The sequence below is a fragment of the Cyrtonyx montezumae genome, unplaced genomic scaffold (assembly GCF_038088225.1).
Source record: "Cyrtonyx montezumae isolate F1298 unplaced genomic scaffold, pur_monq_1.0 scaffold_7, whole genome shotgun sequence".
Lineage (NCBI taxonomy): Eukaryota > Metazoa > Chordata > Aves > Galliformes > Odontophoridae > Cyrtonyx > Cyrtonyx montezumae.
Window position 1 is genome coordinate 20,312,208 of NW_027072078.1, and position 27,693 is coordinate 20,339,900.

General features: G+C 34.2%; 1 protein-coding gene across 1 annotated transcript in view; it reads left to right on the forward strand.

The window, feature by feature from the left end:
• KCNH7 (potassium voltage-gated channel subfamily H member 7) overlaps positions 1–27,693 on the forward strand; it is a 195,637-nt gene that overhangs the window by 160,899 nt on the left and 7,045 nt on the right. The window contains exons 9-13 of the mRNA XM_065751023.1: positions 1,431–1,630; positions 10,485–10,737; positions 14,123–14,328; positions 17,248–17,347; positions 26,864–27,115. Of these exons, the coding sequence (XP_065607095.1) occupies positions 1,431–1,630; positions 10,485–10,737; positions 14,123–14,328; positions 17,248–17,347; positions 26,864–27,115 (1,011 nt within the window). The remainder of the gene's footprint in view (positions 1–1,430; positions 1,631–10,484; positions 10,738–14,122; positions 14,329–17,247; positions 17,348–26,863; positions 27,116–27,693) is intronic.

The window sequence follows — 27,693 nt, forward strand, 5'->3', positions numbered from 1 at the left end:
GAAAAATAGAGGGTAGGAACCAGGTGGTCATAAAATCACCATAAAAACAACTGTGTATGTCCAGAGGGACATCAGCATATATTAAGGAATTCTTGGGACAGGATGAATATGTATGCCAATGTATTGTACATATATGTCTTAACTGTTTAAATGTAGAACCTGAACTCTGAGAATGTGTACTTGATTTATCAAGTCACCCAGTACATGCTGTGAGACTGAAGGAATGCTGCTTTCTAACACCATATTGGAGTTTAAGAGTTTTCTTCACAGATTTTGGATGACAGATACTCAGGACTAATATAGTCATATTCTTAAAGAAATAAGCATACTTTTTAGAATGCCACTGCTTGATTTTTCAGAGTTTTTTTATTGAATCAAATTTATGCAGGAACTCTGTATTTTTCACTGGAGTTTAATAGTTTAATATGAAGTTGAATATAAATAATTAAAGGTAGATCATTCTCTGAATCTTTTTTCCTTTACGTGTAAGAAGTAGTAGGCTCTTTTCAGAAAAAAAATAAAATAAATGAATATGAGTATCTTATAGATGATATAATATTCTTTATTTTGGCATTTTTATGAAATGTACTAGAATAAGTAGAAAATAAAAGTATAGGGAAGAAATGTGAAATGCAAGAAAATGTTCTAATGCCTCTAATTAGACTCTAAATAAGACTGTTATTTACATCAAGTCTGGGATGCATCAATAACTTGAAGAATCAGAAGTAAAGTTTCAATTAATTATTAAATCTGAAATCCTTATTTAACACACCCAAAAAACTTCTAAATGTCTTAGTATAACAGTACATTCCAGCCTTAATTATTTTAAATAGAGAACCCTCAATCATCTGAGTCTTTTAGTCAATTGCATTCAAGTAAAAGTTGTTTGACTCAAAATCCATAGTCCAAATTGTCATCCATATGTTGTGTATCAGCATATCAATGTATGTAAGCAAATCTTGTATAGGGTAAAGAAATGTATTTCCAGTAGATTTAGGAAACTATATACAAAACTACACATATATATAATTTTTTGATAGCCATAGTTACATTTTATTTGTTGATTTTAAACCTGAACTGTAAATTTATGCATAGCTTCATACCTCTGCCATTTGTTCTTTGTACCTAATTTTAGTTCCTAATTCTTAGTTCTTCCAAAGTGCTTAAAGGATGATGAACCTAACTTGCAACACTAAGTTCAGGGCTACAGATTTCTGAAGATAAATATTTCCATCCTATTTACTGTTTCATATTTAGACTTCTTCTGCAGAGTTGGTATCGATATAATGAAATAAATAAAAAGCTTCAAGTAAATCAAATCCAAGTCTCACCTAAGCTGTTCTGCATACAAAGTCCATTATAAGAACTGTTTCATCAGCTGCAAAACCAAATGATAAGACTTAAGCACGTTTTGTTTCCTTTTAATCTAGCATTAATGTATGCGAGTATTTTTGGAAATGTATCTGCAATAATCCAAAGACTCTATTCGGGAACTGCACGGTACCACATGCAGATGTTGCGAGTAAAGGAGTTTATACGCTTTCATCAAATCCCTAATCCTCTGCGGCAGCGACTTGAGGAATACTTCCAGCATGCATGGACATACACCAATGGCATTGACATGAACATGGTATGTTGCATTGTTTTTCAGGCATAGATTCTGAGGAATAGATAAATGATTGTGAATTTAGAAAATGATTGAGAGTCTTCATTATTAATGTGTTTCTTCACTATAAGTTTAAGACAGTGACTATATTGCAATCGTTGAAAATCCAACCATTTCAAATTTGGCATCAAAATATTTAGATACATAGAGTATTACAAGCTATAGCAGAAATCTGAACTCTAATTGTGCATAGAAAAACTGAAAATTGCAGATGATTATTACAAAGACAAGAAATACCACAGGTGGGCTTGTTTCAGATATAATTGTTTGAGAAATTTGTTTGGTGATTTTCCACTTCATGTATCAAAGAACACCTCTGTTGTTATCTCCAGAATGACTCTTGTATAAAGCCTGCAGCCACCAACTCTTTTTCAAAACCCTATCTATGATGTAGTTTGGATCAGGTTTATTCTTGGTGGACTGAAGAGTGGAGCAGGCAAATAGATCCGAGTGCTCTTTTCAGAGAGAAATACTCTAACCGTGATAGTTCAAATAGTAGCTTGCTTGTATTCACAACCACCTAATTCTATACTAAAAAAACACACAATACTACAGACTATTATTCATCAGTCCAGGGTGTCATTTCTAGGAACTGGCAAGGTAACAAGACTTTCTGTTCCTGAGTCTTGATTCTAGAGATTGTTTAAAAATGAAACAAAACTGTAAATAGTCTATATAAAAGGATACTATGTGGCCAGCAAAAAGCAATTAAATTTTTGTAATGAGTAAAAGCAAGCATCTACATTTCTGGCTTCTTTTCTGAATGTAGCAGCTGTTTTATTTTGAAAAATTGATTTAGGTTTGAAGACACTGAGAGGACTTATCATCATAATAATCAGTGAATCTGTGTCTCTAGAGAGATACTTTCCAGAGCAATTCAAAGCTATAGATTAAACACTTCGCAGAGCTATCAAAAATTTTGGCAAGAAAAAGAAAATTCTATAAAATCTGATAACAAATTTACTAGATATCCACTTACCAAACTTTTACATAAGTTCAGACAGCTTCCATGTGGCACCTATAGGTACATTTGTGAATAAGACTGTCAGTAGCTCACTTTTACTCTGTAAGCAGAAACAGCCTCAGTTAAAAGCTTTTATAAGCTTAAGAACCTTATGTTATGGTTACCATTAAGTAAAGCAGATCTTAAAAGTATGACAACAGCTTAAATACATTGAGCTTCACCTTCTGCTTGCACAAGCGTTCCCCCCAGAGGGATATTATACCTGGTACAGAACAAGGATATTTGTATAAACCTCTGCTGGGGATTACTGCAGTGGAAGGCAATATCAGTAGCTTCACTTTACATGGCACTGAATGGCCCTAATTCCCTCTCATGGCAATGGAAGTGTGGGATACTCAGCACACTGCAGGATAAGGCCCTTAATCTGTAGGTGGGTGCAGACAAAGCCTGAAGTAATTCACTGAATTATTTCTGAAGATATTACAAAGTCATGTATGCCTTAACTAACTCATTACCACTAATGGTTGTACAAAGAACACCTGTTTTACATGAAATAGTTTCTTTTCATAATTCAGGAATCGGTGTATTGGAAATAATCTTGGATTTGTCATTAACGTGAAATACTAACTAAATGACTTTAACAGCTCATATTCTGCAATGTGATTGTGAGGCAGTATGGAGGCTTTGTCTTCAATAAAACATGAAGAAAAAAATCAAGATTAGTATCTTGTTTTGTTATATTTCTTATTCAGTTCACATTTCTATCCCTCAAGTTTTATGGTAATCATTTAATTTTCTTAAAATGTGAGTTTGAATATGCTACACATAGTGCAAGGATAATATGATAACTGTCTGATTTATGTTGTACTTATGAAAGATTTATCTCTTTCCTGTCTGCTTCATACCTATATACATGGAATAACACCATCCACTGGTAAGAGCAGGAGGTATTTATGTCAAATTTAATTCCAGTATAAAGTGTGGAGAATATCCATGTTATCTGTTGGATTTAGAGCTTGTTCAGTGCTTTCTAATTTTAATTGTAATTTTTTTTTTTTGCATGATGAAGGGGTAGATAGTGAAGGGAAATAATCCAAGTAGAATCAGATGTGGGGCAAAATGGCTACTAAAAATTAGACATTAAGAAATGCTAATCTAACCACATCTACTAATCACTGTTTTACCCCACAACTCAAATCATGCTTTTCTGCCCCAAAAAGGTCATGTGCATTATGGTTTGCATTAGATAGCTACTCTGTAGGAATGTCACTCTGACAGTTGCCATGCTGATCATTCTGCATTTTCCTTTGTGTGAATGCTCTTAGTTCCAACCATATATGCATGTTAGCACAAGCATCAACAAAGTTTTTTCGGCTCTAAGCCATGTGCATATGAATGGACTTGCATGTGGCACTGAGAAATTAATTTTGCATGAAATATTTGCATTTACAAACCGAAGGGCTAATACTGTCCTCAGACAAATGTGTTTGACTCCTGCTGATATTTACTGGGAGTTTCTTGCAAATATCTGAAGGCAGAATTTGATCCAATTTTTCTTTTTCATTTCATTAACGTAAACTGAATAAAATTAGAAAACTCAGTCATCTTTCTCCTTTGAAATATGAAATGCATGAATAATGTACATTATATATATATGTACAGGCAATGTATACACATACACATACATATATATAAATAATATAAGGAATTATATTTCAAACAATGCTTTTAATTATCATCAGCAATATATTTAAGAAATCAGGAAATATGGAAATAAAAACAACAACAAACTTTTAAACTCAGGAATAATACTGTGTTAAGACCACATAAACTTGCTTTCCTAAACAAAGTCTTATACTTCGCATTGAATGTGAGAAGAAGCTATTTTTGCTCATTTAAAATTACTAAACTGAAAAGTGGCTTTAAAAATTTGCTGTTGAAATATCCTGAGAACATTCTTTATTTGTACATTTGTTTCCATCCACTTCATTTCTACATCTCTTATTATGTTTCATTGCATAATGTATTTTTACAAAACATTTCCACATAATTATGCATGGACTGGATAAACAGGATTTGGGATTTATTTTAATCTGGATAAAAATCTTGAGTCTATTGGAATAAGCATATTTTAAATCATATCTCTGTGATATTCACTGACAAAGTTAAATTCCAAGAAAATTATTTACACTGTATATATTCTTACATGAAAGATTTCACCAGTCCCAAAGATTTAAAGATATTATTTCCATTTCTTTAAACTATCTTGTTCTGTTTTTCCTATACTTCTATTACCCAATCCTTCAAGTGTTATCAGTCCAGCACTGATAATAGCATGCCTGTGATGCTTACTTTATAAATATAACGTATTTAGTGTTTGAGATCCTTTTTTTCTGTTATGCATGCAATTTTATAAACTCCCCTTTTCTTTCCATGGATCTTCTGTGCATCAGAATAGCTTTGTTGGTTTATTTTACCTTTACAAAAAACAAGTTCAAAGAAGCAAATAATTGGGATGAGAACAGAAAATGTTTAGCCAAATGTAAGTCAATTAAAACTTTGAACACCAAACAGCTACATCTTTATTATCGGCTTTGGCGCTATGAAAGGAGAGAGCAAGTCACCATTTTTTACTTTTAAATTTATGAAACCTTCTCTGGAAAGCATTGAGGCAAACAATTTGTTTTACACTTGCAATTAACATTGGTTCAGCAAACCCACAAGAACAGAAGAGCGCTAACCTATTTAGAAAGTTCACAACCATCAGTGCTGCTATCAAATAAAGGCAGGCTTGTCATTCTATTGGTAAAACTCTTTTTTTAAGAAATTGAATATTGGGCATTGGATGACACCGCTAAACTTGTTATTCTTCCTTTTCCTCCTGTGATCACTTTTGTATCCAAGCAAGTCTACCAGTACAAATACTGCCAGCAGTATTTTTCAAACAGAAAGAAAGGAGAGTAAATTAAAACTTTAAAAACAGCAAGAAGTTCCTCACAATTAGATGTCTTTTAGGAAAAAAAAAATGTAAGAAAAAACAAGCATGCAGTAGTATTTGCTTACACAGAGAGAATATGTAATCATGGTGAAAAGTTGTATTGCTATTTGCCTACATGTCAAGATGTAAATCATAAGACATATATGTCTAATGAATGAAAGTACTTCAGATACAGCAGTAAAGCTGTTATTTCATTTTCTATAGCAAGACTACTTTAAAAAAAACCATAAGCATAAATGCCTTCACTTATTCAAGATTTGGGAAGAATGCTTCACATAAAAAAACAAGCTTCAAGAATGCCGTTCTCCTATCAGTTTCTCGCTGGATAGTATTTTATGGACTACAGTATCAAACAAGAAGAATTAACAATTTTCCAACACCTAACTATATCTTTGGAAATAAATGGATCTGATCAACTTCCATCTTCTACAGACAAAAAAAATTTCAGTTGATGAAAGGCTCAGCTACTAAAGAAGCTGAAATCATTTTCTGTCCTCTTCACCCAGCCACGTGGCACCTTAGAGATCACATTTCAGATCTATTCTGAAATTTTTCTGAGATTATAGATGAAGAATGATCCTCTGCAACACTATTAATTTCAACATAAAATCATCACACAGATCTGTTTCATGGCAATGACTGAAATCAGAATATCCTAGTTCTTGGTAAGGTTGTCAACCATCAAACCTCATTGTAAGGTGAATTAGTTAACCATCGCAACTGTTTCTCTTGTCTCTCAATTGTTGTAAGGACCTTCTTTATATCCTGTTAAAAAATATCTAATGGCAACATTTTCTGGTTCAAAGAAGAGTAACCATCAAAATAGCTCTTACTCCATGTGGAAGCCCAAAATCTGCTGAAATAGAATGATTGTCACCTATAAATTTACTTATTCTCTTCTAAATGGTGACAGCACTTAGAAATATTTCAGCCCTCTGCCTACAGAAATAGTTATTTCCCGTAAATAGTAATCACAAAAATACTAAATTCTAAATCCTTTCTAGAAATATATCTAGGCTGAATTACAGAAATGTTTAACTTAGATGAAGCTGTTATTAAATATCTTAAAATCTAACCTTTGTGACAGAACTAAATTCTGCATTACTCATAATTACAGTTTATTCCATTTTAAACTGTCATCCAAACTTGAATGTTGTAACTGAATATGTAATGTGGGACAGATGTCCATACATGTTTCAGAAATAAGTAGAGAAAAACTTTTTGTCATCTATTTTATTTTTTACCCAAATATAATAAAAGTATAATTGCCCCCAACATTTGTTAGTTGTCTGAGGTTAGAACATATAGTAGTCTCCAATTTTGTTGTCACAAATGTATCTGATACAGGTATGAGTAATGTTTAACTGTCATCTTGAAAAAGAATAGCTGGTGCAGCTGGATTCCCTGCTCATTTTTAAAAGACCGCATTCCCCAAGGCAATAAGAATGAAGTCTCTATTATAGAGACTAAATTTCAATCCCAAATTCCATATAAAATGTTTTATTTCTCTCTCAATTACACTTTCTTCCTCCACAAGCATGCCAAATTGATAAACTAATGTTGTTTGATCTGGAATAAGTTTCATTTCGTACAGGAAGAGATGGCTGAACTTGGACTTGATAACCTTCAAGAAGAAACAACTGGAGCCTGTGGTCACAGAATCATAATTGCTTTTCTTCTCTTTCCCCTCTCCTCTCTTCTTTTAGGGGTAGGGTTGAGGATGTGTTGCTATTTTGCTAAGTTTCTTCTTTAGTAGATCTGGATACATTCAGTTATGCATTAATTTTGATTCTAACCATGAGAATCTAATATTTTCCTCACCAGGGCAAAATGGATTTAAGGACATACTGAGAGTAACAGTAGAAACATGTCAGGAAAGAATTATTGAAATATAAACTTGTGTGATTTTCTATTCAAATAATTTATGAACTTTGGGTTTATCATTGAGAATAATGTTACTTAAAAAGCAATTCCTAGGTTTATAACTTTCAAAATTTTAAATTCCTATTTTTTATCACTTAGTCCTCCATTTATATGATTTCAAGAATTTTCTGGCTTTTACTTTTCAGAAAAGTGTTTTTAAACTTTTTCTTGTACTGAAGAATGACGATAGTACTAAAACTCACAACAAATAAAATACTGGAAATACTGTATTTAGATTTTTATCATTTTTAGGATAATCTCACAATTTTGAAGAATGTGTTTTCTAGTATTTATTATTATCAATATGTAAACATGTAACTTATTGATGTTGATTCCAACATTAAAATTGGAAAACATTGTAAAAACACTGAACTGCTCCTCTACAGAGACAAAGGCATTGGTGAGAATCGTATACTTCCCTCTTAGCAACAGCAAAATATTGGTGAATAACAAATATTTTGTCAAAGTAATTAAAATCTGAATATTTGAAATGTACATGGAAGCTGTACAACAACACGTTGCAAATACTGCACAACATAAGATTTGGTCTTATTCTTATTCATCTTATTCTGTATCCTAGCAGCTACTGGACTTGGATTAAATACCTCACTGCATACAATGTGAGCAATCTGTGATATTATAAAGTAAATATGATTTATCTCTGTTGTAAACAAATGTTTTAGAATGTAAGCTCCATGGGGCAGGGACTTTTTCATCAGTTACTTGAATATAGGCTATTATTTTTCAGTGTTATTGGTATATAAATCACTATTAAGTAATGTGCAATGTTTTCAGAACAGTTTCAAGTATAACTTAATTATCTAAATAATTGTTTATTTAAAGATATCCCCAAAGTATCTTCAGAAATATAAAACACACACATGATCTGCACAGGTTTTGCTTAATGGTAAAGTACAGTCCCTTGATAAATGAAATAAATAAAATCTGATGTGAAAAAATAAAAATAAAAAAAATACAGTTTATCCTATTCTGTACTCCTGAGTTCCTAACAATTGAAATACTTTTTCCTGTAAGTATCTCTGAATCAAAAATACATTTCTTATTTTGCATTCTATAAAAATAGAGCTCTTCTGCATTATATTCATAAAGGGTTATAATAAAATAAATAATTCAAAATGGGTCTTTTTTTACTCACATGACTTGAGAAAGATTTCAAAATATATACCTGCAACTTCTTCCCAATTATGTTACTGGCAAGACAAATTTGGTTAGCAGATTCTCAGAATTATCAGTGAGTAAATTGCTACAATCCACAATATTCTTATTTTAATATAATTGCATTAAAATCAATAGAGTAATTGCAAACTATATTTCTAGATTTGTAAGAGATAGAGAAAACAGAGTGGTAACATACAAGCTTTTCGTGTATTGTTTTCTTTTGCTTATTGTTGTTGAATGATGGCTTTTTTTTTTTTTTTTTGGAAGATGTGTGAATTTCATGTGGTAATGTCCTTTGAGTCATATAAGTTTTGTATATATGTGTTTTATAATATTCTGTTTATTGTTTCACAGCATTTATTTCCACTAGCTATCATAGAAACATTTCAAATTCAGTTAAAAGTACTAATATTTTATTTATAAATGATAGCTTGGCTTGTGTGGACAAAAGCCTCATATCAGAAATGTGTTCGTCTTCTCCATTAGCAAGAAGTATGAGTTGTGAATATATTTATGCATGAAGAATGAGCACACAGACCTTTACTGTGCTGAAGTAAGAACAAGCATAGCAACAAAAGAATGCATTTTGTGTGTATATTGTTTCTGTGCAGGAATATTTATATATTTGTAGGGAAAAAAAATGTATACAAGATAAAGAGGAATGAATTAATAGACTGCTCTAATAACAAAAAGACACATGCTTGCTCACATTATTCAAAAGTCTGGTAGCTTCAGTTCCTGTTCTGTCCTTAGAAACGTGCAACAGATATTGTCTATACCAATGCACTTCCAGGGAAAGCAATTATCATCATGGATAGTACACAACAGGATTTAAATCACAAAAATCATGGTATATAATGATATGTCAGCCTCATTTCTGAACACAGAACACAGGGGCATGAGAAGGACAGCACTTCCATAGGAATTAGTGTAGTTCATTGAATCTAAGAAGAGAGGTGAGATAATTCTAAATGATTTAGAAAAGTTCCAACATAATGATCACGTTGTAAATAGATTGCTTTTCTTCTTGTAAATAAAATTATCATGTTACCATGGTTCCCAAGTGGAAGCCTGTGGATCTACTTCAGGCAAATTCCCATTATTATGAGTAAGAGATGAACAAGGATCATAGCAACTAGCCCTGTCACTTGAAGATGTAATAAGCTGCCTTTGTAAATCTGCACGTCTTCTCAGTGATATGTTATTTTTTTCTGATAGAAATCTATTTCACACACTTAGTAACAATATATTTAACATGAAAATGCCGTAAGAAATCTCCATCTGAAAATTATCTCAGATCTCGCTCAGATAGCTCTCATTTTGAGAATGTCAGTTATTTCAGCAGAAGATTTGTCTTATATTAAATGTGCAGGATTTTATAAATTATAAGAAGGAATTATATATATGCAGTCTGAATAGGTGAAATATAGACAAGATTCTTATTTTACCTGTCTTATTTGCTATTTTATTGCAGTATATTCATTCATACAATTTTATTCCATTTCTTTGCTGAAATCAATCTTAATAATTCATTTTGTAGTTACTATTTTTGAATTCTATTAATATTCATACTTGTATAGTTTTTGAAATACAGATTAAACAATGAATTTGCTGAATTGTAATCCTCTGGCAGCCCTTCAGAACTACCTCTATTTATGTGTCACTTCTTTCCTTCTTGTCCAGGATAAAAATAAGAAACACCATGTACTGTAATTTTCATAGCATTGATATGAAATCCTTGTTTGTTTTTCTAGGTCCTGAAGGGTTTTCCAGAATGCTTACAAGCTGACATTTGTCTGCACCTCAACCAAAATTTGCTTCAGAATTGCAAAGCTTTCCGGGGGGCCAGTAAAGGCTGTCTTCGTGCTTTGGCTATGAAATTTAAGACAACACATGCTCCTCCTGGAGACACTTTAGTGCACTGTGGAGACGTTCTCACTGCTCTTTACTTTGTGTCAAGAGGCTCCATTGAAATTCTTAAGAGTGACATTGTTGTAGCCATTCTTGGTAAGTAAATTGCTACAATGCATGTTAAGGGTCAGGAAGAGAAATACTTGCGGTTCCTGGGATAGGAAATCTGATAGTCACTGTCATGTGAAGTCAAACAGAGAAATAATTTAAGGAGTAAATTCTACATTATTCCAATAGTTCATGTGCATCAAAGATCCCTGGCTCTTGGCCATGTAAAATGTAAGAGCAGGAGGGAGTTGTATTTAACCCTGGGTAAATGGTGAGATGCAAGTTGAGGCAAGCACATGTCAGATTAGCCAGTATTGACTATGCTGCATCAATCTAATTCATTTGATGTCCTTTTCTTGAGCAGTATGGATATTGATAGAAATGTGTGGGTAGCATATAGAAAAGTATAATAAATTAATCTGATCTATCTTTAATAACATCAGTATTTCCCTTATACTTAGGATCATAGTCTTGTTTATATGGTATGAGGAATTATTTGTTGGTTTTTTTTTACTAGTGATGTATGGCTCAGAACAATGTTCAATCCAGCTGGAGAGTTGCTTATAGATAGCGATGGTTCTTACGTGGAACCAATAAAAGTTTATCAGTTATAGCAATTTAAAAAAATGAAATATAACTAAATATCTGTAATAAGTAAAAATAACCTAAATAAAACTACAGATTTATTTATTCCATTTAGTGTCAGGTAATTAGTGTAAACAACAAACAGATAAGTAAGGATTTTGTTATACTGAAAGCTATACCAGTTCTTTTTTTCCATTCATCATTAACTGTGGGAATTTACAGCCAAAAAAGTAGCTGAAGCACAATGTGGATTGGTAGCAGTGTGTTATTAATTCACTTGTGATTGATTATTCTTCTGATACTTTGCAGGGAGAATACATGAACAGCAATAAGAAGTATGCCTACAGCAATCCTTCCATACATTTAAATAAAGTTATCAAGATAATTTGTTATCTCACACTGTTGCGTTTCATTAGATGGGCCAGACTAAGGCACCACATGCAAAGGTGCATGCAAATATAACACTGTGAGCTATTTACTTCTAGAAATGTCTTCCTCTGATTACAAATAATGCAGTTCAGTGAGGATTTCAACTCTTACAACAAATACATGTAAATTTCTATAGCACTCAACAGCCAAGAAAAACAAGTATATGAACTCATTGATTTCTTCCTGGACCAAAGAAGCAAACTGGTTGTGTTATGCACATCAGATACTTGTGGTCCTCTTACACTGCAGCAGAAGCCCATGTAGTTGCAGAGCAGTGCCCCTGCTTATCTTCCAGTCTGTATCTTCTCACCCCAGGTGGATCCTTGCTGGACCCTTGCTTCCCCAGGGAATGGGAGTCCAGAAAGGGTGAGAGAGCCATGAACAACAGCAACCAAAAAGGAGCTGTACTGTGGACCCACATCTATTACATGGCTCATGAGGCAGGAGCCTGTCTTTTGGCTGACTCCAGACAATTAGTTTTTGTGAATGCTGAAAAATCTGACATTAATGATAATAATAATAATAATTAATAATTAATTATAATAATAATGATGAAAATGATACAAATGAGCAATAAAATTTAACAAAGCTTATCTGTAATTGGCCAAATATTTTTCTCTTTCTGAAAAAAAAAGAAAAACCTGTAAGGAGAAAGCAGACAAAAAACCTCTCTGTTCTTTGTCTAGCACTGAAAAACTTCACAGGTGATCTTTCCTCTGAACAAGTTTTCCAGCTTCATTACAGAAATACAATATTTTGAAAAATGATGAGTGTGTCCATCTGTTTTCCTCAGTTCATCAGCAGTACCTAATGCTGATAAGTAGGGTGTGTCTGATCAATACTGGCCTGAGAGCAGTACTTCTGTGCCAAATTCTTAAGAAAAATGATGGCTAGAGACCTCACAGAATCTACTGCCTCTTTCAGCATTGCAGAAAAAAATATACTGAAATATAAAATATACAAAATATACTGAAGAACTGCCATCGTATCAATGTAGTCATATTACATATTATATGCCTCGTACATAGACCTCTACATTCATAGGCACTGAGACCAGCAGTCTTATCAGTCTAATCATTCCATCAGCTAACCTCTGTTATATCACATACTCTTGTTACATTTCATACTTTAAAATATCTGTTGTGTTTAATGAGTTGTGTTTGATGAAAGAATAACAGTGAAAAAATAGATGAATTTTGATCTGAAGGCATGATAAGATTAAAAAGCAATCGCTTTTCATCACAGTTTATTCCCAGTGAATTGTTTCTATTGTTAAAAATTGATGCTTTATTTCCAATATGAAATTTGCTTGCTTCAGTTTTTATGCATTGGTTCTTGCATTGCATTCTTCATTATATTCTAGAGGCGTTCCATACTGAGTAATGTTCCCTTCCTTAAGCATGAGTGCAATATTATCAAGTTACCTCCTTAATCTTCCTGTTTATAAGCTAAACAGACTGTGCTCACCACAACTCAGCCCATGAATTGTTTTTTGCATCTCTTAGCTACTTGCTCACTCATTTATCAGCTTCCTTTTTTAAAAATGGAGAAATCAGAACTGTTTGCAGTAATCTAAAATAAAAACCACAGATGTTTACCAGGGAGGCAAAATCACCCATGTCTACTTTTTTTAGTTGCTATGACCACTATTTTTGCAACAATTGTTTTGCCAAATATACTCCCCAGCTCTATTTTACAGGTATGCCCTACATTCCTTTGTTTAAAGTGTATTTTGTATTAGTTTCTGGCTGCTCTTCAATTAGCTGCAGATAAAGGGGAAAGTAAGCAATTAAATAGAGGTGACAATTCTAGCAAATAAGTAGTGTGAGCATGTCACCATTGATGAAAAGAACTGTAATAATATCAAAATAGAAGCAGCTATATATAAAGAGCTTCTTCAGAACAGCTTCTACATCTTCAAAGTTAGGCATTCCATTCAAAAATTATAAAACCTATTGATTTTCTACTAAGATATATTTCAAGTAAGGTTTGTTTCTTTATGTATTTTCAACAAAATGTGTTTCTAGACCAGACAGGTCCTGGACTCTATTGAAAGTCAGAAATTACGTCTTAGTCATTCTAAGAGTATAATTTAAATCCATAAATAATGTTTTTCTGAGAAAGAAAAAGGAAGCTGCTTTTAGTCACACTGTTTTGACAGAACTGAAGAAAAACTCTGATGAAACTAGATTTTTCTTTCACTTTTCCAAATATGTGACTATGTAATTTTATTTATTTATATTTATTATTGAATTACAATACTTTTGACTTACATCAGCATATGTACAATGGTAATCAGATTGTTATGCTTCAAGTAAAATCAAGTATTCTACACTAATATCATAAATAAATACATGAATGAATTTAATGGCTTATTCACTTTTGGAATAATAACCTCCATCTCATTTTCTTTCGGCAGGAAAAAATGATATTTTTGGAGAGATGGTACATCTTTATGCAAAACCAGGAAAGTCAAATGCAGATGTGAGAGCTTTAACATACTGTGACTTGCATAAGATCCAGAGGGAAGATCTGCTAGAAGTTTTGGATATGTATCCCGAATTTTCTGATCTTTTCCTCACAAATCTAGAGCTGACATTTAATCTGAGAGATGAAACTGCAAAGGTAGATATAAAAAGTGATCTTTTTCTTAGTGTTGGACCAAATCTAACCCACAGAAGCAGAACTTAAAGATAGCAGCTGAAGTGCCAAGGTTAGCAAAATTAAAAACTGAAAGCCTGAGGCCAAATCCTATTTTAAAAAAACACACTCACCTGATTGCTCCTCCTGGAGTCAATTAAACTCAGCAGAAGTCAATGAAATTATCCAGATAACGTTAATCTAACAGGATTTGTTTCTATATTTAAATAGTATTACAGTTTTAGCTGGGAGTGTTCGGGATGTTTTGTTAAACCATGGAAAATATGTTTTTTCAATAAGCATAACTATAGCTGAGGTCACTACAAGGGGAACTTTAGACACTGTATGTAATTGTACAACTAGGAAATAAAAATTAGCCAGATTTTCCAAACTCATTCTTTGTCAATCAATGCAGAATGTTTAACTGCTTTTCAAACATGAATTGTTAATTCTCTCATCTGGGAGTGCACCCTATTCCTAGGAGAATAAAAGCATGGAAGAAACTTATCAAATCTCATTATTTTTTCAGATGTGCAGGGATTTCTCTTTTTTCCTAAGTGACTCGTCTGTGTGGTCTCCTTTGCCCAGAATGCATCTTCCTGCATGCAGGAAAAGTAGAAAAATCCTTATCTCAGGCTGAAGAAGACACTCTGAACAGGGAAAAACAAAGGGAAGTTTGACCAGAAAGGAAGAGGGGAAAGGATTCTTGGGCTCTAGAAAGTGTTTCTTTTAAGTTTTTAGGGTGCACTGAGCACTGACCACCACAGGTGTGTTGCAGTGCCGAACAGATGGCTAGTTTACATTTCATTCTTTCTGAGCTTCTGTCATTTTTTAATTTCTTACCATGCTTTCAAAGGAAAAAGAGAGAATCAATGAGAAGAGGGTAACAGAATTTGACCTCAAAGACCTTCTGAGAAACAATAAGAACTCTCAATTTTTGGATGGTAAATTAGCTTGGCTAATCATATGTTGATCTTTACCTTAAAAAGAGGAAACAAAAATAGCTTCCAATTAGAAATGCCTTTTTTTTTACTTATTATTTATTGAATCTTTTATTCTATAAAAGATTGTTCTGAAAAAAGAGCAACTCTACTCTTTATTTTAAAATTTATTCTGTTATGCTTATAGAAAAGGTCATCATTATTAATTATATCAGAAATGCAATACAATGAATTTATAGTCCAGTGATATATTTAACTTAAAATTAGAACTCCACATATTTGAAAAACTCCTTGAAGATAAATTTAAATTAATGATTGTGATCTTCTTAGGAAACTTTTTCTTGCAATTACAATACCATCAATGTTTTATCATCATTTTTCTCAATTTGAGAAAATTGAAACAAATCACATTATGTTGTGATGTAAAAGACACAAAGGAATTTCTTGCAGCTCAGATCCCCTAGAAATTTTCCAGCTGATATTTCTTACTGCAGTGCCAGCTACTAAGAAAAAAATCAATAGACTTCTCCGACAGGAAAGGACAAGATCACCTATGCCTCTGAGCCCGCAGAACCAATTTCCTCTAGCAGTTCTACTTGCATTCTCCTGACTGTCACAATCCAGAAGATCATTTCCAAAAAAACTGATGAGCACAATCCAATATTCAAAACATCACTCAGATACAAATTTGTTATCTGAATAATAGGTGCTTCTGCCTGCTGCTGTTGAAAACTAAAGTGCTCTTTTCCTTCTGCACTCTACCACTTCCTGAAGGGGGGTTGTGGTGAGGAGAGGGTCGGCCTCTTCTCCCAGATAACTAATGACAGGACGAGAGGGAATGGCTACATGTTGTGCCAAGGAAGATTTAGATTAGATTTGAGGAAAAAAAAATTATCTGAAAGAGTGGTCAGGCACTAGAATGGCCTGCCTAGGGAGGTGGTTGAGGCACCATCCCTAGCGCTGTTCAAGAAGCATTTAGATGAGGTGCTAAGGGATTTGATTTAGTAGTTCAGTGGGTAGGGATGGTGATAGGAGGATGGTTGGACTAGATGATCTTGTAGGTCCTTTCAAACCTAATGTATCTATGAGTCTATGAATCTATGCAGTTATTCTGCTAGCGATCCACCATGAAGATCCCAGGTTTACAGTGAGTAGACAAAGATATAAGCATTTTCCATGTTTCCCTCTGCCCTTCTCCCAGAGTATTTTTTCTTGAGTGGTACAGGAAACCTCATTGGCACAGGGAAGGGAAGCAGACTGAAGTCAATACCTTGGGTGTGTACACAAAGAGCATAATTTGTACTTTAGTGACTTATCCATACATTTCTCAGTTAAATGTATTTTGTATTCATAAAGACAACAAAAAGATTTTATAAATTTAATATTTACAGAGAAAGACAGCATTATATTAAGCTATGAAAGTAAGTATCTTAATGAACTGAATAGAGAGGAAATAAATGTCTAGAAAGTTAAAAATGATGAGGAGTACAGTGTTTGGAGCTTGTCAACCTTTTATTTATTTATGTAAAATGCAAATTTTATAATTAGTATTATATAATTAAATATAATTCTAACTACAATCAGCTACCTTACTCCTTGCAATAGTATACATTCTCTGTCCAAGTTGTTTGTTGAGTGTTGTTTTTTGGTTGTTCTTGGATTTATTTTCTTTAAACTTGTTTAAAACACATCTGTGCTAGTGCAGAAAGCTGATAATACATGTGAATTTATTTATCGGGATTCTTTTTCACCATCAGGTGGCAACATTGTGAGTTTTGCTCAATATGTATGAACTTTATGGCATTAGCATTGACCAATTATATTAGGTGGAGATGATGTAGACTGACTTGTGTAATATTGCCTTACTTAATGCTTGAACATGATTGAGTCAATCAGCTATTGAAATCAAGCTCTCTTTATGTGCGACTAATCTGTCATTATTTTTCATATTTCATTAATCAAGTCTGACATCGTAATAAGATCACAAACTACTAATGATACAAATGGAGAAAACTGTAAACTACGAAGACGGAAACTGTCCTTTCAAAGTGAAATAGAGAAAGGTAATTACCTTCATTTTTTACATTAGACAGTATTGCTTCATTATTCATTAGTATTTCACTTGGTAGTTCTGTGTACATCAGGGTCCAGTGTTGACTGTTACTGTAGCAGGCCTCGAGAATCCAGCTGGGCAGTAGAAACATTCTGTGCACTGTCCCTTACATGGCTTTATATGTTTAGAGGATATCAGTGTCACCCTTCCGTGACCTCATATCCATCAGTGCTGAACTATTCAAACATTAATCTATCTCACTATCCTTCAGATAAACATATGTATATATGTATATTACCTCCAGGCCATTATCCATTTTCTGAGACTTCGTGTTTCAAAATGTTTGGAGAAACTAGTCTACTAGATCATTTACCAGCAGTGCTGATTTTATTTCCTCAGCAAAGTATTTGCTGAACTTTATGCTAAGTGGTGTTTTATTTGTTTTCAGGACACAGTAGATTCCCATAGGTTTTGATTCATTTGGCAATGTATAAATGGTTGTTCTGGAAAGGTTTTCTGTGTTTGCATTCACCTTAGAAACTTTTGTGAGTAATCCATACGAAGGAAAATTCAGTGAAATATTAAACCCTGTCACAATATTCAGTACTCCACAACATCAGTATCCGTGGTCAGACAGCAATAATCATGAAGAAAGCTGAATTGATACAAGATTTTCATTTTTATGTAAGGAAAACACAATTCCTTGAATGATTTTATACTAATATGATTCAGTGATTTGTCTGACAAATTTATGTTCTTATGCAGTTTTTCATACTCCACAGTTAAATCCCAATCCTAAATGCAGCACAAAACCAATTTTAGAATTGCATAGTAGTTGATAACAAATGGGAAAACTTGAAAGGTATATGGCAAGTATAAAGCTTGATGAAGAAAGACTTCAATCTAGAATCTGGCTACTCAGAACAATGACATTGCCATTTGATCAAAGAAGCATCTTTAGGGCAAGAAGCCAAGACTGACAACAAGTCTGTCAAGAAAACATCCCCATGAAATATTCAATCTGCCCATCACTAAGAATCTGTTGACAGAGGTGTTTTCCCTGAATGACCTTCAAATTTCTTATGAGAAAACATGCTGCCACCTAGATATGATGGAAGTGATCTTCCATGTCATGTCTGCTGCAGAATTACAAATAGGCTCATCAGGTGTCAATGTGGTGCAGAGGCCTCAGGATTTTATGGTTCTTTCTCACTAGATTATATTGAATAGTATCTCTTGGAGATATTTATTCACATTACTTTTGAAAGAATACAATTTCTCAGTTTTGCCTTCAAATAACACACAAAAAAAAAAAAAAAAAGAAAAAGAAAACCACATTTGGGAAAGAAGAGACAAGGTTTGCAACGGGCACTGCAGTCCTACAGTACCTGGTAACTTTTGAATTAGAGAGTAGTGCATTACATTGAAAGTCAACCTAAGCACTGAGTATGCTTTTGATTCGCTGGTTTACTGCCCCCTCTGGTCACTGTTCAGATTCTTTATATGTTGCTATTGCTGGAGGAGGCAGTTGGTAGTCGTAGACCCTTTGTGTCACTTTTCTGTGTACAAACCTACATCCTGTATGAAGTCATAGGGTGCTAGATGTTAATACTGGATTGTAAAGTTCTATTCATTTCAACATTTACTACTTATGAAAGAAAGCTGCATCACACTTATATCTAGCATAGTTAGATTATAACTGATAAATATTTTGGGACAATCCTGTAGAGTGCCTTAGAAGAACTGGAGAAGAAAGATCAAGGTCCTGAAAACAGGACTGGCAAATGCATTTCTGGTCAACATATTCTTATAGGTAAAAATATCTCACATATTGACTTTTAGCAATCATATTTTGATTTTATAACTCTACAGACTACAATTTGAATAGACAAATAACATTCTCATTTTAAGATTTCAATATTTTATATCTCACTAAACTATTTAATTGTAATTATTATGGGAAAGGGTTACCTATTCTCTACTTTCAGGTATTGACCTATATTACATAGCTTGGGAAAACATTATTTTCACCTTTAGTGTGATCATCAGTGATTTTCTCTCTTTTGGAGTGCTAAAATGGGATTGCATTATCTCAGCCTTTAGTTCATGCTAGCCTGATTTGGACTTTGTTGCCATAGTAACTCTTCCTGCAGGAGTTTTATCAGGGGTTAAAGAAAATCCACACAGTTGGTGCCACTACTTCTCCAGTGTCAACTAAGAATTCCTCCATCTACCTGTACATATTCCTATCTTTTCTTACCTGTTTCAACAGAAATTGATCTTAGTCACTACAAGTGCTCAATCATAACATACATTTAAAGGCTCTAGCTTGTTCTCTGGTTTCCAGGAAGGTCTGTGAACCACAAGACATCCTCTGCAAAAATTAAAACATGCACTGCATAGCAGTTTGTTCTTGCTCTCACCTAAAAGAAATTCATTGCAGAACTTTCAGTATAATGGATGAGATTCCTTGCACAGGTGCAGGTGCAGCCTCACCAGTTGCCATAGGTGCTTGACAGTCAGCCAAGAAATTCTCTCCATGACTGCTCAAAATAAGCAGTATGCCTGTCTAGCAGTTCCCAACAAAGTTTTCAGATGGATTGGCAAGTTAGTCTCCTGCTGAAAACTGGTGGACAATGAACTGTTCTATCTAAATTCAGTTGCTTTATTTAGCAGTGCAAGAACAAAGACCTGTCTTGTTCATTTTTTTGTTTTCCTCCAGTAACTCCAGTTCAATAGGAGTTAGTTGTTTTCAAGGGCAATGCATAAGGACAAGAAGTTTCTTTAGTTCTGCTAGTTCCGGTTGCAGATTTGGTACTCTATGCTGAACAGGGCATCACTGGAATTGGTTCAGTTGACAGGGAATCAAAACATATAGCTGAAAAGAAATGCAAATAACAGATCATCACCCTAGAATAGTAGAGAACTTGAAATCTTGAGATTTTGTAAAGACTTTCTGGAGCTCAAACAATATTGCTTTTGGTAGTGTCTTGTGTAAATTTTTGTTAATGTACACTTTCATTACACTCTTAATCTATCATCTAATATATAAACTATCATCTAAATATTCTTGTGAGAAGCTATTATTTGCCATTTATCTTAAATTCACATAACCCTTAGCTGAAAGCTATCAAAACATTGGACCTGATCTATGCACTCACAAAAAATATTCTTGTGAAGCCATGGATGCAATCAGATACAAACTCCTTTCCCAAGACAAGGCTGGTTTGGGGTTAAAGCTACACTAGTGATACTCAAACCCCATATGCCCTTTGTTCTTTGAACAGGCTATATTAAACACCTGCAGGGTAATATAAATATATTAAGAAGACAGCACGGACATACAACCTAGGAATGTAATGAAGACCTAACTGAAATAAATCATTGCTCTGGAGTTTTAGCTATAATCCAACAGCAACATCATCCCACAGATTCTAGCTGAGAGGATGATAAGGACTCCAATGGAGTTATATTAGGAATGAGATATTCAGGTAGCTAGCAATACTTAATCTTGCCAGCTGGCTCTAGGAACTCATAAAAAGGAATTCTTATTTCCATGGATGTGATTTTCAAAACTCACAAAAGAAAGCTCTTATGAAATCTTTTTACACAACTACTGCCTGCACTTGCTTATGTTGACAGTCTGTAGCAATCAAGTGAGATATAAAATGCATTCTGCAATGTTTCTTCCATTCTTGTACCCTTCCATCAGCCTATACGTTTAAATGCTTGTTTTACAAATAGATTATTCAGTCAAGCAATATTTTCTGTGTTCCCAGCAAGAAAGTAGGGTAGGAATCTGTAAAAAATTGAAACTCTTACTTAGCTGTGTTAAACTAATAGCATTATGCTAATGAAGTCCACTTGGGCTTAATTAGAAAAGAGTTTCTAACATTCACCTGGAGTGTAAGGTGGTTAAATGATCAGGAAGCAACTATTATCTAGGCAAGAAGCATATGGCCTAGAACAAGATTTCATGTTCCTGAAATCTCACCTTCAGCGAAAAGTGTGTGGTCATCAGAGAACCCATCATGGCAGCTTTCCATCCGCTCCTATTGTTTTTGTTTTTGCTATTACCACATGCCTAGGAGCTACCTCAGGGAGCTTCCCCAAGAGTCTTGTTTCTACAAGTTGCTCCAAAAGAGGCTGTTTCCAAAAGCCCAGTCTGATCAAAATGTACTAATAACCCTATGGTGAAAACTGTATTCTATTTAGAAGAGAATTCTAAACTTCAGCTTTTGACCTAAATCCCTTTTCAGGTGTATATTTATACTACTTTATTTCTGGTTTTTAAAGTATAGCATTATTTCCTGAAGAATAAATGAAGAAATGTCTTTCCATTATTATCTAATTATCATTAAAGTTTAAAGTTGATACAAAACCAGACAGAGGATGGAAATTCAAAGATAAGACTGTCATTCCATCTCTAACTTATTAATTGTATTATAAATGGCACAAAATAAATGAAGGTAAATGAAGGATAGCACATTCACTTTAACTATGAAATTCTTGCCTTTTAAAATGTGCTTCTAATTCAGTTATTCAAAAATAGCACCCTTCTTATCGTAGTCCATTTAAAAAAATAAGGAGCATGGATCTTTATGGAAAGGTTACCTAATCTTTAGTTCAGGATAGCTGGAGCAGGTTTCAAGTATCTTCCACTGTTCCCTGCTTCTCAAATCCAAATCTTCACAGCCCAGAGATTAAATACAGAAAAGTAAACATAAATTTACAAAACTCTCACAAGCTTTGCTGTAATGGATTAGGAATTCAAATTGTTCTCTTCAGTGTACTTATCATAGAATCATAGAAAGACCTGGATTGAAAAGGACCTCAAATATCATCTATTTTCAACCCCCTTGCCATGGGCAGGGTCACCAGCCACTAGAGCGGGCTGCCCAGAGTCACATCCAGCCTTGCCTTGAATGCCTCTAGGGATGGGGCATCACCTCCCTCTCCCTGCCACACCCTTTTTAATGCAGCCCAGGATATAGTTGGCTTCCCGGGCTGCAAGTTCACACTGCTGGCTAATCTCCATCTTCTTGTCAACCAGTTCCCCCAAGTCCATCTCTGCAGTGATGCTCTCAAGGAGTTCTTCCCCCGGTCTGTTTAAATACCTGCGATTACCTCAGCCCAAGTGCACCACCTAGCACTTGGCTTTGTTGAACCTCTCTAGGTTCATGTGGGCCCACTTCTCTAGCCTATCCAGGTACCTCTGAATGGCTTCCCTTCCCTCCAATGTATCAGCTGCACACTCAGCTTGGTGTCACCTGCAGACTTGCTGAGATTGTACTTGATTCCATCCTCTATGTCATTGATAAATTTGTTGAAGAGCACCAGTCCCAAGACCAAACCCTGGGAGACACCACTTGTGACTGGCCTCCACTCAGACAAAGAATTGTTGATCACAGTCCTTTGGCTGTGACCAGCCAACCAGTTCTTAATCCATTAAACCGTACACCTTCAAATTCATATCTCTCCAGTTTAAAGGGAAGGATGTGGTGAGGGACCATGTCAAAGACTTTGCAGAAGTCCAGGTAGATTATATCCATCACCCTTCCTCTGTCCACTGGCTTTTCAATACTTATTTTGTACAGCTCTTTGAGATTTCTTTGAGATTTTGCACCTTTTCAACCTGTTTATGGTATTGTATTGTGTAATGTGAAATGTGTGGTCACTGACTTTAAGCATTTGCTGCCTTTGGTGCACAAATGGGCACATAAGGCATTCTTCTGCGCTCTCACAAGATTACTGATATTTTTAAATTAAAGAACAGACAACCAACAGAATTGCTCAGTAGAAAATATTTTGTTCATATGTAAGAAAAACAGATAGACCATCACAGGAATATTAGTGAATATCACATAAGAAAAGCAGTTGAACCAAAATACTTACTGGGAATCTGAAAATCTGCTGACTTTTTGAGCAATTAACCATTCCTCCTTCAGAGTCATAGTGTGCATTTATCCTTACCAAGGGATTTACTTGATTTAACATAAAATGATATTGTAGGATTTTTCAAATGAGTGGGACAGTATCATGGCTACTGAACAGATTTACTGATGATTTCAATGATAAGGACTATGTCTTCTGGTTTGGGATATAAACTGCTTTCTGCGGGGTTGAGGAAGTCATTCCCTTCATTTCCTCTACAAAATCAGTTTTGTCAAGGCATATTATGGGGATTTTATTGGATAGCTGAAAAAGGGAGTAAAAATTCGCCTTCTTCTGGTACACTAGGCTACATAGCTAAACTAATTAAGTATGACAAATTCAAGTTAATGAAATTACAGTAATATTAAACAATTCTGTTCCACGTGTAATATATTACTGGCACTTTCACCAGTATTGTTGCTAGCAGAGCGATATGCTAAGGGAAAGTAGGTCTGACTCATGCAGACTGCCACTGTTTGAATAATGCAAAACTTCAGTACTGCAGGCTAACCATGACACTCAAAAGAAACTTGTTTGGTCTCTGATAATCATCACATCAAGCAAGATTTTATCCCAGTATTTCTGTGGGGCTTTGCCATAGATGCTTTTCATTGCCCTTGTAAAAACCCTGTGTCTTCTCTTCCATTGCCAATGCAAGTACAAAAAGCAGTAAAAATTACTGAGGAGATTTTGGGATTTCAGACAAAAACGTCAGATGACGTTGCCTGTAAGTTTGGCAGGCATCCAAAACATACAACAGCCTAAAGCATGTCCCATAAGGAATGTAAATGATGTTTATACATGTTTGGTAAAGCAGGAAGTTACACAAATCAGCTTCTGTAAAACATTTATTCTAGTTCTTAGAACTAGAGAATGAAAATTGCTTTACTAGAAAAGGAAAGAGGAAGCACTAAAATGAGGGGCTTTTCTAAATGATTACTCTTTTTTTTTTTTTTCACGAAACAGAAGAGAAAGGAGAAGAAAGTCATTTTGAAACCTTGATTCTGTCTTCCAGAAAGTGAGCTTATCCATAAATACATGTACAAAGATAAAAAAAACTTCTCATCTGGAAAATTCATTCCAAACCAATGACTGGATTTCATTTGAAAAATAAAAACAAAATAGAGAAATTAAACAAAGCACTGCCTAGATATGATTCTAATATCTTTTCATTGAGCTGCAGAGGAATTGCAGAATGGCTGAGCTAAGGTGCTGAGCTTGCACTTGCAAGGCCAAATACAGCTCTGTTCCATTTTCAGAGTAGGATGGAATTATTCTCCAGGCAGAAGAATCTCTAACATCAGTCCTTTAAAAGAAAAACAGCTCATGACTTTCTGAACACAACCAGATGGCTATCAGATACACCAATTGCACTAAAGCCAAAGATGCATATTTTGAACTAGATCATCAGGTTAAAAATATTCATTGATTTCAATAAACTTTCAAGAGATCTTCAAATTTTTTCTAATGCCAGGAAGTTTTTTATACCTAAACAGCACTTGGGAAAGAGTATGCCCTGTTGATTTGTTATAGATGCAGACTATATGCAGTTGAGCTACCCTGTTTTACAGAAGGATAATTGTTAGCAGAATCTGGCATCTTATTTCTAAATATTTTAATATTCCATGAATATGATGAATAAGATGAGCTGCTATACTATTTTTTCATTAGACTCCCAATGACCTCTCTTAAAATTAGTTCACTGGTTGATTCGTATTCCACAGGGTGCTCATTACTGTTAGTGCACAAAATCTCATGAACATAAAAAATTACCCTAAAAATGGCAATTTCAAGCTTTCATTATAAGATCTTTTTCACAGACAGCAATGTGACTGTGGTTGAAGTTAGTCAAGCAGTATGTAATTAAGAAAATTTACTGTACCATGACTGCATGCATTTCACCATATATTTCCCCAAAAGAAAAAAGAAGCCATGAAAGACATCTACATTAGAATTTTCTCATGAAGCTTTCTTGTGTTTTTTTACTGCTTTGGATATGGGAGATGCGTGGGATATCTATCCAGTCTGTACATTGCCCAAAAGCCTTACTCTGTCAGTCCATTAGCATTTGTGTTGATGCCTTAGAAGTACCACAGAATTGCCAGCATCACTTACAGCTAGTAATTCTGCTTTACAGGAGCCAAATAAAGTTAGTTCAGTGCAGGACTGTGTAAATTGTCCCTAGAGACTCCAGAGGGTACAGTTACAGGAGACCTGCCTTGGTATTGGTTCTATTTTGTAGATCATTACCTGCCCTCACTGCTCATAGATGTCTGGACTCCTGCAGAGTGCTCCGTACAGATACTGCATTCTCTTCATGTGCAATAAAGAGAATTAGATAAGGCCACACTTTCATTTCAGTATAGTGACCAGAAATCAAAGAAACTTATGGAATATAATAAATGTTGTATTAACCACTTCTTTAGTCTATAAAGAATACAGACAATCCAGAAATATGCTTATTAGTAATTAGCACAAAGCAGATGGGGAATCGAGCTGTCTCCCCAGGAAGTTAATGCAAACTAGTTACAGTATTTATGTGCTGTTGAGACTACCCTTCTAAAAAGTGTTTTAAATAAATAGCAGAACTAGAATTATCTTGACATTTCAGTTAAAAATAAGTAAGATCAAATACTGAATTTGAAATTAACTTCAATTTTATGCTGAAAAGAGATCAAGAGTTCTCTATATTCTCAAATGATCATTCTTGTGTTTAAATTCTATTTCCTTCTTACAGTGTGATTTTTAAAGGCATTGCTTTAAATCTGTATTTTTATTTGCCACCTCTTTAAACTACTGAAATTGCTGTTCCTCACTCCAGATCCTAAATGCAATTAATGAAAGCCTCATTCTGGATGTGGTTGGTGCTTTCTTACCCTATATATCACAGCTTTTCGTGTACTTATTCAGAAGATTGGATGATCAGAGTAAAATGAATAGCGGTTAATTCAAATAGCTAAGGAATTTGGGCTACTGATATTGTTTTGAGATGATCCTACAAGAATAGATTAGCAACTTCCTCCTTTTGGTGCCAAGAGGGTGCTATCTCCCATATCAATCCTAAATATGACAGTAATGAACATGGGGAAATATGCCCATATTCATCTGGGCCAGTATTCTGAGGTTGATCTGTGACCTTTGCTAGGAAAAGAATAAACAGCAAATATGTTTTTACGTAGGTATAACTAAAACAAGTAGTTTTGAAACCAAGTCTGACACCTATGACAGTTTTACTGTCGAGTCTGTGAGAAATATCCCAAGATGTGAGAAATTAGAAGAAGGAGTTAAATAAGATTAATTTTTTAAGCATGTATCTGGATTTAATGCATTGTTTTAGGAATAAAAGGCTTTCTCAAATGTCATCCTTAGCTGGAATAAAACATTGAGTAAATAGGAAAGCTGGTTGGATATAAGCAGCTTTTTGAAAATTGTGATCTAGAGACTAGAAACCCTTACCTTATAAGCTCAAATGTCATTTGCATCTTTAAAAAAATACAGATCTCTATCCTCCAACCAGAATAAACTAGAACACAAGTTTATAAACTGCATATTATTACATGCAATTATTTCTTTTCAACAGATTATTTTGAAGAGAATGATCAGAGTGATCCTGAAACCACAAGGGACAACTCCAGGTATTTTGAATCTATTAAGAAACAATTTGAGGAGAAAAAAAGTGGTTCGTCATCATTTGTGTCCTCCATCGAAGATGAGCAAAAACCCCTGTTCTCTGGGGTAGCTGATTACCCATCTGTAACTGAGAAAACTACAGAGCTGGACTTTGAAGAAATGATTCATGCAACAGAAGAAATTCTTACTGACAGAAGAAGTGACTCTTGCAAAGGTAATACAATTGCTACTATTTTTTAAAGTTCAATTAGACTTTTTTGTTGTTGTTGTTGCTTGATTATCAAAAATCATATTGACTATGACCCTTTTTTTTACATAACTATTATTTTTGTGTTTTCTAAAGAATAAACAAGAAAATCTATTTTAGATCAGAAATTAATATTTCTGAAGAGGACTACTGTAGTTTGACACAGTGACTGTGGAACCAGATTACAGAACCTCACATAAGCTATTCCAGCTTTTGTTAGCAAAAAATTTCCTAATTGAACTGCCCTAGGACAGTCATGTAAACAAAATCTTCAAAATTGTCAACCTGTACTTGACTTCACTGAGTGCCCACGGATGAAGACTACCTTCAAATCAAGAGTTTGATATCCCAAGGTTGGGTGACAGAACAAAATCCTACATAAAAAAAGAATCTAGGAATTGTTCAAGTAATTAGTTCCATTCTCTGCATTGACAATGGACAACCAAAATTCAGTGAAAGTAGTTCATAATAGCTTGAAGAAATGCTGTCTCATTTTATTGTATATGTGAGTTCAAATCCTGACATCTATAAGTAAAATGCAAGAA